Raw genomic sequence first — 15,286 nt, 5'->3', positions numbered from 1 at the left:
AACTTTATTATTTTCTTGTTTTTAAACTTGTTACTCTTCTTAGATTGTTTTACAGTTTGTAATATTTAGTTATTTTGCTGTTAGGTTTTGGATTATATTTACATTTTAATCCAGGTCAGTATATAACCATTAAAATACTGGCTGCATATGTTTTGAAGTTGCAATGCCATTTTAAACCTGTACATAGATATGATATATTTATCTGGAAGAAAACAAACAATAATCTTTTTTCTTTTTAGATTTATTATTCTCTGGTTTACTTTCCTTATCTTTAGCTTTAGTTCTTGGCTTTCTTTCGGAAGACCTGGTACAGGTATTTGTGTATGGCACTCATCTTGTAAGTGAGGGTTGTACATTGGAACCCTGTCACACCAACCATGCTCGCCCTATCAGCTGTGGAGGCATTATAATGTGACAATTGATCCGACTATTAATTGGTAAAAGAGTAGCCCAAGAGTTGGCAGTTAGTGGTGATGACTAGCTGCCTTCCGTATTTGTCTTATAGTGCTAAATTGGGGACTCTCGTGTAGCTTTGCATAACATTAAAAATAAACAAATTCTTTAGGAAATCATCTGTAAGTTTTGAGAGAGATATGGGTTTTATGCCATATATACCTTTCTTATTTTCCAGTTAGCTATGTATTATGTTCATTAGGAAATTCAGCTTCACTGTTCAGTTACGGAATGAGAAGATATAGCACAAATAGAAGTGGAAATGTTACTGTGGTTTAGTTCAAGAAATTTGTCATATGAAGATGTATTAATGTGACACTAGATTCACTCATGTAAAATATTATACACACAACTAAATCACACTTTGTACTGATGCAGGATAATTTGTTATTACGCTAAACCACAGTAAACCTTTTCTTAATATTTGTTGGTTACTTTAATTTTCTCTAAGTCATAACTTAATGCTTTTCAACCAAGAATACAGAAAACACAGTATTATACTCTTTTGAAGCTGTAAATGTACTTTTATCACAAGATTACACATAATACAGAAAACTGTTTGTTAGAATCATGCAAACGAAAAATTTTTATTTACAAAATATTCTTACATAATAAATTAGTTATTTTGAAATCCTTAAAACATTATCACAGTACAATTTGTGCCTAAATCACCAATCTCTAGGAAAAATTTTGATTAACAAGAATATTTGAAAAATAATTTTAAACTCATATATAAACAGCATAACAATAATTCACAAAAATACATAAACTTTAATTTTGTAATTAATGATGAGTCTGTAGCACGTGAAAATGACACACACACTACAGTGACCAGGGATTTGGATTCTTCAACTTATTTTCGGATAAACCAAACCAAACTGTTATTGAAGTGTTCCTGAAGAACTAGTTAATAGTTTGTACAACATACAAGTGGTTGGTTGGATCTTCAGGATCAAAGGAAATACTAAAAAGAGAACATATCAAAACATAAGATTTTTATATGAATTACTTACATTTTCATATAAGTTCAACCATTTGTTAACAGTAAACTTCAAATATCATATCATAAGTACTTGAATCAATATATCACTTACATATCCCTTTGTTTCACACTAATACATACATCTCACATACCATATCTCTGCTAACAGATCCACATATTTTCAAATCTCTAACATACTTGGTCAATACAGCTATAACTCTCCTATCAACAAAAAAACTTATTTTTATGTGGTTTTAAAAAACAATTTAGTACTATAATGAAATGTCTATAGTCAGTGTAGTAGTGAAAAATATTCATTGTTTATATGTTTTTATCTTTACATTAACAGTATTTACAAATAATCAAGAATCACAGATCACTTACTTCCATGTGAGATAACAACCACATGTTCTAAAATTATACACGTTTTCTTATAGCAAAGCCACATTGGGCAATCTGCTGAAAATTATACATTCTTAAATACTATGCACTAAGAGAACAACCAAACCCTGATGATGATGTTAATACATATTTCCAAGTATTAGTTGCAGTGTGCAAGGATTACATTGCATTTAGAATTCTTCAGTTGTTCAGCAACTCTAAATACATACAAAATAAACATGAAGACACAGTAGTAGCATCAAGTTTACAGACATAATACAATTTTCATACTGAAATAAACCTCTACACTTATTAAAGAGTTCTTTAAAAGATTTATATAGTTATGTCAAATTCGATTTGTATTCATTATACGTGCATAAAAGTATACATATTTAAATACTTTAAAATTAGGAAAGAAACAAAAGAGTGTATGTATATCTACGTACACATAATTTATAACAGAAACATTAGATTAAAAAATTTGTTTTAAGCTACATAATCTTTTACTTACCAGGATATAAACTGGCAATATTATTTTCTTTTCAGTAAAATGGCCAAAATCATCTACTGCTAGACAGATAAATACACAAAACTACTTCTTTTGTACAACTTTGAAGTCAAAAATCTTCAAGTTTTTTTTAGAGGTGAAAGGAAAAAATGGGATGACAGATTTTTCTACTACTTGATTTCAAATAAACTAGTCCGTGATACTCTGTTATTCTTATGTACTGATGACATGTGGGAACTGAGGTAATAAAAGTTTATCCAATCATGATTAGATTTGTTTTATTTGTTTACAAAAGATATTGTATAATTAACTCTACAATAAGTCTAAATAAATATCTATAAACAGGAATCAAGTAATGACAATTCAGTATATTCAGATATGTTTTATAAACAAGACAAAGATTATAATTCCCTGATATTATTGTTGAACACCAATGGCATTTGGAAACTAAGTAATGACATTTCAGATACTGTCATTTAGTCATGATTAGATTTGTTTCATGAAACAGGTAAATTGTATTTTATTCAAATTAACACTTGCTTTTAAATATAATCAGTCCATAATTTAAAACACTACAGGTATTTTTTAAACCTCTAATCAAATCAGTCTAAATCTAAAAATAATGTCTCAGACTATTGCATGCGAAAGAAGCTATACATTTCCCTTTAACATAATGTCTTATTCATTCATATTATTGTTTTCATAGTTTTTAGCATGAGCTAACACTTGCCTCTAACTAGGAACTACTGTCATTACAACTGATTTATAACATGAAACATTAATATTCCACTGACCTTTAACCTGAAACTATGAATATACTACAGATATTATGACTGATCTATTCGCTGAAATTACTGATATACTATTCTCATTACAACTGACCTCTGACTTTAAACTCTTGTTATCCTAATGACTTTACAACTGAATTAACCTGAGACAACTGATATCCTAGAGACTTTACAAATGAACAAACCTAAAACTAATGGTATTTTAATGACATTACAATTAACCTAACCGAAAACTATTGATATTTTACCAATATTATAACTGGCACCTAATCTGAAACTACTAATATGCTACTGACATTACAACTAATCTTTAGCCAGAAACTAATGGTATTGTGACTGATATTCTTTAACCTGAAACTTGAAATATTACCAACTTCATGATTTATATTTAATTTGAAACTAGTGTTAATCTGTATTTATACACATTTTAACTGGCCTTTTTTTCTGAAAATACTGATATTCTATGAACAGCAAGAATGACCTCTGACCAAGAAGTAATGTTTTCATACTCACAGTGCATTTAGGTTGGGGAGTGAATAAAGTAAATTATAAATTAATTAAAAATATATTTCTTTAAGTTTATATATATATATATACACACACACACACCAAAAGCATTTAATAAAATATACTGTTTTATACAGCACTTTGTAACATGAAACCTAATTACCTTTATTGAAAGATTCACCCAACGAGGCAGCACAGTGTATTTAGATGGAAAAATAATAGCTGGTTATTAAAAATACTTGTAGAAAAACAGTACACAGCAATAAAATTCTCTCAATATTTTGGTGTTTCTCAAAGATATTATGCTGATGTTTGAGTAGAGCAATCTGAAATAATCACAAAAACATAACCTTTTAAAATTAAACACTAAAGTATCTGTGTTAACACAACATTTCATTCAGATCTGCTAAAGGACACTAAGCCAATAATTTAAATGTAATTAACACAGAGTGTCACCACACACTTTTCTACACCTTGACTGAAACAGTTATAAATGTTAGCATTTAATAAATGCAAAAAAAAGTACCTGAGAGTATTTCTTACCAAGTCAGTTGGTGACCACTTGCTTTATTTGTTTGTGAATTTTCAATAAAGCTAATCAAAGGCTACCTGTGCTAGGCATCTCTAATTTAGAGGTAGTAAATTAGAGAGATGGTAGCTTTGTTTGAAATTCAGCACAAAGTAACACTTTGGGCTGTCTGTGCTCTGCCAACCACAGGTATCAAAACTCAGATTCTAGCATTTTAAGTTCAAAGATATACCGCTCTGCCACTGGGAAGCGAGAAAGCAAATAGTCAATACAACCCACTGCCAACTATCGAGCTACAAGCTACACTTTTATCAATAAATAACAAGACTGACCATCACTTATAATACCTCCATCGTTGAAAGAATGAACATGCCTGATGACAGAAATTTGAATCAGAAGAAGGCAAGTCATGTGCTAAATATAGGTTTATAATACCAACATTTTTGAGATTTTAAGAGAATATCCTCAATATTGTTTTGTATTGCCAACATATCTGGTATTCTAAGAGAATTTCTTCAGTACTGTTTTGTGCTGTAAACATTTCTGAGGTTTTAAAGGACATCCTTAATATTGTTTTATATTGCAAACGTTTCTGAAATGTTAAGAGGATATCTTTGGCATTGTTTTGCCTGCCACTTCAGTGGTTGTCAAATGAAGGAGGAGGCAAGAGGCATAAAATTCTAGTAGCGTTTGTAAACATCATTGAAGAGTTAAAATATTGGTGCAGCACCTGTCAATTATACATAAACTATTTTTATATGTCTGCTGATTAGACTGTACTTTTCTAGAATGAAGGAACCAATTACGCTAACTGCTTCAGTCAGGTGCCATTTCTGAAAAGAACCCTATCAAACAGAATCTGACAATAAGATGTTTAATTATTTTTTACAGTAAGTCTCCTGTAAAAAAGCCTGTGAAGTAATCCAGACTTTCCATTCATCAAACAGTTATTATATAATAATGGTACAGAATAGTTCTTCAAAAATAAATGCTTGTTTAAATGCACATTTTCAAAAATATTTCATGTTGGTATTTATGTAGTAATTATATTATAAATTACAAGTTTGTATGTAAAGATGAACATAGCTGTGATTAAAAAAATTTTCATGACTTCACACTTGACCAAAGTGATGCCAAAGCAAAACAGAAACTGAGTACAATGAAGAAAAATAAGTTCAACCATAAGAGAGACAATCAATTAAACATACCATGCATAAACAATATTGTTTTTTCCATTAACCAATAAAAACATTTTTATTGAAAATTGACAGGTAAAGATGGTAAAGTTTGATGAAGATAAAATCAGTTTCTTTTGAGATTCACTGACCAGCAAGTAAATGGAGGTAACTGGCTGAAGGATCCACCCATTTTACTTTCACAAATGCAAAACATGTCAAAGCATAATATTATGAATGGAGTGGTACAAATGGTTTAGGATTAACCTTCTTGCAATGGGCTCAGGCCCATTGAACAAGCCTGTGACTCCTAACTGATCTTTTCTATCCATTCTATAACTTTTTCTGTACCTTAACAAAATATAAATTTTCAATAACCATTACAAGTCCTTTGTTGACAAATTTTTTTTGACCATGAGAATAAAGTTTGAACTTAAAGCTAATGAGACAATTTTCTGAATGGGAAATAACACAATATTGCATTTTATTGGTGATAAATAGCATAGTGTAAAATGTCATTAAGAACCACTAGCAATTTGTTAAAGAGAATATGTGGCAGGCAGGAAGATTCTGATTTTATAGTTTATGGCTCTGTAACCAAATAACATAGAAGGGTATAAAAACTATGCTATGCCTGACTAATAATAATATTATATACATAATTTATGTCAAATTCCTTACTTCTCATAAGGACTGCACAATACCGTGAAATGCTTACACAACCAGCATGATTCTCCCATTCTGCAGCAACATATGTGACACTACAATTTTCATGCAGATGGTGCCCCTCTGGTGAACACATGAAACACATTTTGGAGGAGTACTTACACAAACTAAATCATTCACACACCACTTTCTGTGTCAATGGCTACCTCATTTACCAGACATTATATGAGTTTTGGGAGTATCTTGAGTTGCTGAAAACTTGGCTTAGAAACGAGAGTATAAACAAATACAGGATTGTAGGGAGCCTTGAAGTTGGATGTTACTTTTTTCCTGTACAAATTAATAACCTATTCCTTTACATTGGTTTAATTATGGCTTTAGTTCTTGTATAAGTAAGGCTTCTTTAATTTTGCATTTGTTTACATGTAAACAAAGAAGCTCTACTCCCTTTTTGTCCCTAAGAATTTTAAAGAGAATGCACCAGTCCCTGGAGAAAAAAAAGATTTTAATGATCAAATGTGTTTTCGTAGTTAACACCATTGAAGTGGAAAAGAAAATTTTTAAGCATGAAAATAACCTGTAAATTTGCTGTACATTTTTCAAAAGCAAAGTGAGAAGCCAGTATTAATAAGGTACTTACCTCTTTGTGTACTGCTTTCATCCTGCCTTCTATGAGACAGTCTACTGTGTCTGCCAACCTGCTTGCTGTGTTGTTACATTCACTGGGAGAATCTAGCTCTGTGGACTTCAATTCAAGTAAACACAATTTTTTTTTTTTTTCAGTTCTTTACCTATAAGCTGTATTTATGAAGTTTAATATATTCAATAAGAAATATTTTATACTAAATTATGTTCTAGTGCATATTGAATATTATGATGCCAACTATAGAAACTGTTTAATGAAACCTTTTTTGTTTTTAGTATCATTCAAAACTAAATATCTTATTCATGTACTGCCATTTTTGAAAACATAATAGATATTCTGTGATGTAATACAAATCTTTCCAGGGTTTAACAGTTATTCTTCAACCAAGTAGTTTCATATATACATTTACAATAATTTTTTCAAACAACTGATGTAAATTAAAACAAGTGATGGTTCTTCTATTTAAAATGAATGATTAAAATAATCTTCCATATCAGATTGTAATTTTATTTAAAACTTGTATTTTTCGAAATTTTTAAAATTTACCTGCTCAAGGCTGATGTTTTCATCTGATTCTGGAATTTCAAGTTCCTCAGAGAAATGAAACTGAAATTCAAAACACGTTAAACACCTTCATTGGAAAACAGTGCATTCAAGTTCACTTTTCAAGACGTATAACAGGTTGTGTAGCTATCACACTATACCAATTTCTCTAACAAGTTAAGCTAATGTTTACAAATACAATAGTTTGAAAAAACAACAACAATCAAAATAAAATAAAGATCTAACTTAATACTTCTACTCCAACAATATGTTCAGAGAAATGTATTTCCCAAAACAATTTATTTTCAAGTTGATTTGAAAACATTTTTAAACAAAAATACTTCTCATACAAAATAAACCAATAAAAAATGACTTATATCTACCCATTCTTTCAACAGTAATAATTCCATATGTGGTTAGGTAATTTATCAATGTCTGTATATATTCTCAATCCATAGTAAAATCGATAACATTTCTATTTCCTCTCCAAACGAAACTTCGTATCAATAAGTGTAATTTAGAACAACTCATGATAATGTTTGAAAAAAAAAAAAACAATGGGAATGTAAATAGTCAATAAACTTATAAGAGTGTGTATATACAAGAGATTTACTACTCTCTTATTGTGCTGCCCTCTATACATAAACTGTTTGCTTACTCATGTCACAAACCTTCTGCTCTCCCCTGCTGGAATTACTATATTCCAACATGTCTCTCAAATAATTCATCTCTTAACTAATAGCGGCATGATATGCTCATAAGATGTATGTGGCTCCCTCTACACTCCTCTATCACACCTTCACTTCAAAGTTTGACAGAAGGTATCAGCTCCATAGTAGTGGGGAGGGAGTGTGATGAAGGAAAGTACTTACCAGAAATACATTTTTTTCAGTACAGGAAATTTATAACTTCTGATATGGTATTTACCTCCTCTTACAAGATTTACTTGAATCCGACACTGAGTATGAGGGTCTGGGTTGAGGGAACAAAAAAGGTAGCCCTGAAATTGTCGAAAGGGCCCCCTGATAATGAGATATAGATCTGCACATCTTCTCTTCATACACAAGTGCAATGTTAAGACAAAAGTGCGAAAATTGAAAGGTGCACTTCCAAGTGGGAGAGAGCATGATAGGAAAGTGGTCCTAACCAGAGTAAGCAAAGGTAAATCAGTCTCACAAGAGTAAAGTGGGTAAACAAGTGTGTGTCCGTGAGTTTAAAGTGACTAAGGCAAGGCAGACCATACTTGGTAAGTAAATCACATCTAAAACCTTCTTATGGGACACTATCATCTATTATAGGGTAAGATTAGAACTATACTGTCTTCACTTCAAATCCAAGAATCCACCAATCAAGAAATTAACAACTAATATTGAACAGATGTCTATCATATGGAATCAACTCCCCAAATGTGGCACTGACCAGCACCATCCAAAGGCAATAACATCCCCATAACAAGAGAAGGAGGGATAGTCAGAGATATAACTGTAACAATGCCACATACTACTACTATGATCTACAACACAGATACAGTAATCAGGAGAGAACGACAGACAACCCAAACGTACGGAGTACTTATGATGATTGGTTCGTTCTGGTTCCAAACCTCCTTGTGGGTACTGACATATATGTGAGGGTAGGATGACAGTTTCCAATCAAGGAGATGAACTGCAATTTTGACAGCTCAACTCCAGTGTTAACGTAAATGGTATCAGGAGGCCATTTTATATAGTAAGATGATGGGTTCAAATCCAGTGGCCATGTAAAATGGAAATAGAATGCCACATCTCATCTACAAGAGCAGAACAGTGCTGCCCTAATAAAGAGTGAATGGTTACAGCCATCTTCTTTTGTGAAACCCCTTCAAGTGAGTGACCTTCAGAGTCAACCACCCCAGAAGCTTGACACTGGAAATTGGTAAGAACACCTATACTCCACTTGAGGAAAAGAGAGTGACAATACATTTCAGAGTCTGAAGAAATGACACCATTTAAGACAGTTAAATGGGCGATTATGAAATTTTGTCTTGAAAAGAAGACCACATTAAATGGTTCACATCAGGCATGGCAGAGATGAGCAACAATTCCTTTCTGGTTTACCTATGCAGTCCATGGATGGGACAGTCCAGAAAAGGCCTGTTTGTGAAACAAAATATCACCATGTTATTCACCGTCAAGCGACCTTGTGGAACACCCCATCTGAATTTTGACTGTGTGAAGCCATGGAAGATAAAATGGAGATTTACAGTTAAATAATACCTTGTCAGATACTACTCACCCTTGATGAGATTCATGAGAGAAAGTGGTAAAATATGGAAAAAAATAAAAAAAAAATTTCTAGTTACAATCACACTGAAGTCTGAAAAATTACCATTGGTGGTTGTTGAAGTGGGAATCGTCATATGATGAAGATAGGAGTGGTCTGCATGCAAGGGAGTAGAATCTCCTCCATTGGATGAAGAAGACAAGAAGCAAGGAAAGTAAGGTGTTGATTATGATGAAAGGAAACATCGAACAAGGAAGAACGTAGGAAAGAATAGACCAATTGAACTAAAAGGTAGTTACAACTAGTAAGGGTAGAAGGTGAAAGATCATGATGGGAGGTGGGCTGCCATGGAATATAAAGTCAGGAAAATGTACTCTGTAAGCTATATAAAAATGAAGAACCTTGACCAGACACAGATCCAGTCTATCCACATTCAGTAGAGGGTAAAGGTCTGATATAGAAGGAAGGGAAATAGTTGAAAAAGAGGAACAACCCTCCCAAGCTGCTGAAGTATTCAGAAAAAAGAAATAATTCAGTTAAACGAGGAGATACATGGGATGGAAAAGGGTACATAAAACATCAGTAGCAAAGAAATTAAAATGTCGATGCTCACAGACTTATAGAAGAAGAAAATATGGTTTAAAGGGCAGATCACACAAGGAAAGTGCTTCAAGCAGAGGTGACAAAAATGCATTAGCTTGATAAAAACAGAAGTAAAACGTCTGAATTTAAAAATTAAAAGGTTTTTGATAAGGCCACTTGATATCCGAAAAGGCCCAGGTGAGAAATTATGCAGCATGATTTATAGTTGGCTTGTCAACAGGAAACCCACTTTTAGTAGACCAAGAGCAGCAGACTTTCCACTTGCATTTGCATTCTTCTACGGAAGATGGTTGAATGGAATTAGCTAACAAGTAAGCAACTTAAAGTGTGAGACCGGATCATCTCATCAAAGATACAACAAAACATTAGAGCTAAAAACCAGAATATGTTGATTGTAGGATATGGGGTCAAGATTGATGAAAAAAGGGAGGGGGGAGGAAAGTAGAAGAGTGGCAGAAGGAGTAGTCATTATAACATTTGAAAACAAGGTTGTGTTGGTCAGTAGGAAGTAGTCAGGAGGATCTGACAATGAATAGAGTAGACAAGAGAAGTCACCTCATGAAGCAATTGGATGGAAGTTTACACATAAAGATATTTGTGTGGCCAATCTTGGCTGTAGCCTTCGACTGCCAAAGCCAGTAGATGGAGTACTGGTGACGAAATGAGGAGCAGCTTGGTATTGAGTCCCGTGACGAATGCATTCACTTACAGAGAACCCAACCAATTGCAAAGTTCCTGAAAATGAGGGTATCAAATGTCCACTTCATCAAATAGATCCAGTCAGAGTGCACAACTAAACTGAAAGCACCAGGCACAAGACATGTTATAAGGTGAATATGATGTGCATTGAACAAGTATAACAGATCCAATGTCTAAAAACAGATATCTGGTTGATATGTACCACTACCATAGAATTGTCGAAATGAACCATCATCAGACAATGGAAGGCAAGATGAAGAAACTGACACAATGCCCGACGTATGGCTAGAAGTTCAAGAACATTGGTGTGCAATATGGTTTCATGCACAAAGCTTCTTGATTGACCCATGCATCTATGCCTGAATGGATGCATTTGTGAAAAGATGTAGAGTTGGATGCATGGATGAAGCAGAACACCCACTGACATATGGTCTTTCTCTCGCCACCATTGCAGAATGTCTCACAGGAAAGGACGAAGAAAAATAGGGGTGGAACAAAGACCCAGATTATGGTTTCCATCGTTTGTGAAGTACCCATTCAATCCCTTCAAATATGGCTATTACTAAGGAGGACCAGGACAGTCCTGAAGGACCACATCGCCTAAAGCAATATAACCTTGAAAGCTGTAAGTGACTGAGCCGAGAAGGCAAGGAAAACTAATAGTTCCATTGATATGAAGAAGAAGGCTTTGTGTGACTGATATTTGTGTGAAAAAGATGCCCCACATGGAAAAAATATTAAGTGGGTTGAAGTTATGACTTCTCCAGTTTAATCAACCAACCCCCGAGAGATGTCACTGAACGAGCCAGAATTCCATGTAATTATGAAATCCTAACCTCCAGAGCAAGGAGATAATGTGCAAAAGTCCCAACCATTTGACAAAACATATAAGGTGCTGAAGCAAGTTTGAAGGGGTTGGTCCAAAACTGATAAAACACCCCAAGATGGGCTTACCAAACATAAGAAGAACAAAGATTACGTGCTTTCAGGATGTGTAGGTAAGTACTGTAGATATCCATTTTCATTATCTACAACAAAGGGGAAAACATCCATCTCTGAGCGAAAAAAAAATTCAATGATGAACTTTGATAGTTCTATAATTTTCTGTACCTTCACAAAATATCACAATTTTTCAATAACTGTTACAAGTCTTTTGTAGACAAAAGATTAGAATTTTTAATGATGTATTTACACTAAAATTTCTCCATGAGTATATGGAATCAAAGTGTTGACTACCTTGAATGCCAAGTGATTTTTGTATTAAGATTAAAAATACTTTCCTTCATCTGATAATAGTGAAATTTCACTTTTATGATTTCTAAAGCCTCCTAAGTAAATTTTAAATATTTTAAAAGGAAAATTTTATACCAATTATTTTTTCTACTCTAACTTATACAAAGTTTGCCAATTTTTTGACCATGGGAATAAAGTTTGAACTGAAAGCTAATGAGACAATTTTATGAACGGAAAATAACACAATATTGCATTTTATTGTATTTTTATTGGTTATAAATAGCACAGTGTAAAATGTCATTGAGAACTACTAGCAATTTGCAAAAGAGAAGATGTGGCAAGTGGGCATGGCAAGAAGATTCTGATTTTATAGTTTATGGCTCTGTAACCAAATAACATAGAAGGCTATAAAAAAGTATGCTTTGCCTGACTAATAATAATATTATAATACATAATTTATGTTAAATTCCTTACTTCTCAGAAGTATTGCATACTTGCACAATACCGTGAAATGCTTACACAACCAGCATGATTCCCCCATTCTGCAGCAACAAATGTGACACTACAATTTTCATGCAGATGGTGCCCCTCTGGTGAACACATGAAACACATTTTGGAGGAGTACTTACACAAACTAAATCATTCACACACCACTTTCTGTGTCAATGGCTACCTCATTTACCAGACCTAATACGAGTTTTTGGAATGTCTTAGAGCCAGAAGCTTCACACAGTTAAAGATATTAAAGATTGTCTGGGAAGTAGTCAGCATACCAGATGAAATGTGCATTGTTGAAGAGAACCAATACACTCTGGATGCTGAAGGAGTTGCATGTTGAACAGTTACTGTGATTGATCATGCAACATGACACAGTGGAACCATGTAACAACTGAAGTATTTCGATCTCCACGGTTCCCTTACAATTTGCTGAAGTGTATCTCAGAATATCTGGTATGGATATTAACACGTTTATTGATTAGTGGAGAACGATGTTTCAACCTGGTTAACAGAGAGAGTTTGCATCTGACCGTTGCTGGAAACTTGGCTCAGAAATGAGAGTATAAATAAACAAATACAGGATTGTAGGGGGGCGTTGCAGTTGGATGATAGGTTATTAATTCGTACAAGAATAAAGGTATTCCTTTATATTGGTTTAATTGTAGCTTTAGTTCTTGTATAAGTAGGGCTTCTTTAATTCTGCATTTGTTTACATGTAAACAAAGAAGCTCTACTCCCTTTTTGTTCCTAAGAATTTTAAAGAGAATGCACCAGTCCCTGGAGAAAAAAAGATTTTATTGATCAAATATGTTTTTCGTAGTTAACACCATTGAAGTGGAAAAGAAAATTTTTAAGCATGAAAATAACCTGTAAATTTGCTGTACATTTTTCAAAAGCAAAGTGAGAAGCCAGTATTAATAAGGTACTTACCTCTTTGTGTACTGCTTTCATCCTGCCTTCTATGAGACAGTCTACTGTGTCTGCCAACCTGCTTGCTGTGTTCTTACATTCACTGGGAGAATCTAGCTCTGTGGACTTCAATTCAAGTAAACACTATTTTTTATTTTTTTTCAGTTCTTTACCTATAAGCTGTATTTATGAAGTTTAATATATTCAATAAGAAATATTTTATACTAAATTATGTTCTAGTGCATATTGAATATTTTGATGCCAACTATAGAAACTGTTTAATGAAACCTTTTTTGTTTTTAGTATCATTCAAAACTAAATATCTTATTCATGTACTGCCATTTTTTGAAAACATAATAGATATTCTGTGATGTAATACAAATCTTTCCAGGGTTTAACAGTTATTCTTCAACCAAGTAGTTTCATATATACATTTACAATAATTTTTTCAAACAACTGATGTAAATTAAAACAAGTGATGGTTCTTCTATTTAAAATGGATGATTAAAATAATCTTCCATATCAGATTGTAATTTTATTTAAAACTTGTATTTTTCGAAATTTTTAAAATTTACCTGCTCAAGGCTGATGTTTTCGTCTGATTCGGGAATTTCAAGTTCCTCAGAGAAATGAAACTGAAATTCAAAACACATTAAACACCTTCATTGGAAAACAGTGCATTCAAGTTCACTTTTCAAGAAGTATAACAGGTTGTGTAGCTATCACACTATACCAATTTCTCTAACAAGTTAAGCTAATGTTTACAAATAAAATAGTTTGAGAAAAAAAAACAATCAAAATAAAATAAAGATCTAACTTAATACTTCTACTCCAACAATATGTTCAGAGAAAAGTATTTCCCAAAACAATTTATTTTCAAGTTGATTTGAAAACATTTTTAAACAAAAATACTTCTCATACAAAATAAACCAATAAAAAATGACTTATATCTACCCATTCTTTCAACAGTAATAATTCCATATGTGGTTAGGTAATTTATCAATGTCTGTATATATTCTCAATCCATAGTAAAATCGATAACATTTCTATTTCCTCTCCAAACGAAACTTCGTATCAATAAGTGTAATTTAGAACAACTCATGATAATGTTTGAAAAAAAAAAACAATGGGAATGTAAATAGTCAATAAACTTATAAGAGTGTGTATATACAAGAGATTTACTACTCTCTTATTGTGCTGCCCTCTATACATAAACTGTTTGCTTACTCATGTCACAAACCTTCTGCTCTCCCCTGCTGGAATTACTATATTCCAACATGTCTCTCAAATAATTCATCTCTTAACTAATAGCGGCATGATATGCTCATAAGATGTATGTGGCTCCCTCTACACTCCTCTATCACACCTTCACTTCAAAGTTTGACAGAAGGTATCAGCTCCATAGTAGTGGGGAGGGAGTGTGATGAAGGAAAGTACTTACCAGAAATACATTTTTTTCAGTACAGGAAATTTATAACTTCTGATATGGTATTTACCTCCTCTTACAAGATTTACTTGAATCCGACACTGAGTATGAGGGTCTGGGTTGAGGGAACAAAAAAGGTAGCCCTGAAATTGTCGAAAGGGCCCCCTGATAATGAGATATAGATCTGCACATCTTCTCTTCATACACAAGTGCAATGTTAAGACAAAAGTGCGAAAATTGAAAGGTGCACTTCCAAGTGGGAGAGAGCATGATAGGAAAGTGGTCCTAACCAGAGTAAGCAAAGGTAAATCAGTCTCACAAGAGTAAAGTGGGTAAACAAGTGTGTGTCCGTGAGTTCAAAGTGGCTAAGGCAAGGCAGACCATACTTGGTAAGTAAATCACATCTAAAACCTTCTCATGGGACACTATCATCTATTATAGGGTAAGATTAGAACTATACTGTCTTCACTTCAAATCC

The 15,286-nt window shown here is 33.0% G+C and overlaps 2 protein-coding genes across 4 annotated transcripts in view; both read right to left on the bottom strand.

Annotated features, from left to right (window-relative positions):
* The window catches only part of LOC143242409 (uncharacterized), a 343,467-nt gene that overhangs the window by 186,591 nt on the left and 141,590 nt on the right, over nucleotides 1-15,286 (bottom strand).
* The window catches only part of LOC143242783 (motile sperm domain-containing protein 2-like), a 61,408-nt gene continuing 47,162 nt past the window's right edge, over nucleotides 1,041-15,286 (bottom strand). For 2 of the 4 annotated variants that reach the window (XM_076486270.1, XM_076486272.1), the window contains 6 exons: nucleotides 13,958-14,017; nucleotides 13,404-13,508; nucleotides 7,182-7,241; nucleotides 6,630-6,734; nucleotides 3,783-3,945; nucleotides 2,453-2,561 (listed from right to left, as the gene is read on the bottom strand). In XM_076486270.1, the coding sequence (XP_076342385.1) occupies nucleotides 3,823-3,945; nucleotides 6,630-6,734; nucleotides 7,182-7,241; nucleotides 13,404-13,508; nucleotides 13,958-14,017 (453 nt within the window). In that variant the 3' untranslated portion in view covers nucleotides 2,453-2,561; nucleotides 3,783-3,822. Of the gene's footprint in view, nucleotides 2,035-2,452; nucleotides 2,562-3,782; nucleotides 3,946-6,629; nucleotides 6,735-7,181; nucleotides 7,242-13,403; nucleotides 13,509-13,957; nucleotides 14,018-15,286 lie in introns of those variants that run through there. The other 2 variants (XM_076486271.1, XM_076486273.1) reach the window with 2 other exon arrangements.

The sequence above is a fragment of the Tachypleus tridentatus genome, unplaced genomic scaffold (assembly GCF_004210375.1).
Source record: "Tachypleus tridentatus isolate NWPU-2018 unplaced genomic scaffold, ASM421037v1 Hic_cluster_2, whole genome shotgun sequence".
NCBI lineage: Eukaryota > Metazoa > Arthropoda > Merostomata > Xiphosura > Limulidae > Tachypleus > Tachypleus tridentatus.
Note: the sequence above shows the minus strand (reverse complement) of the source record. Positions and strands in the feature narration are given on the sequence as shown.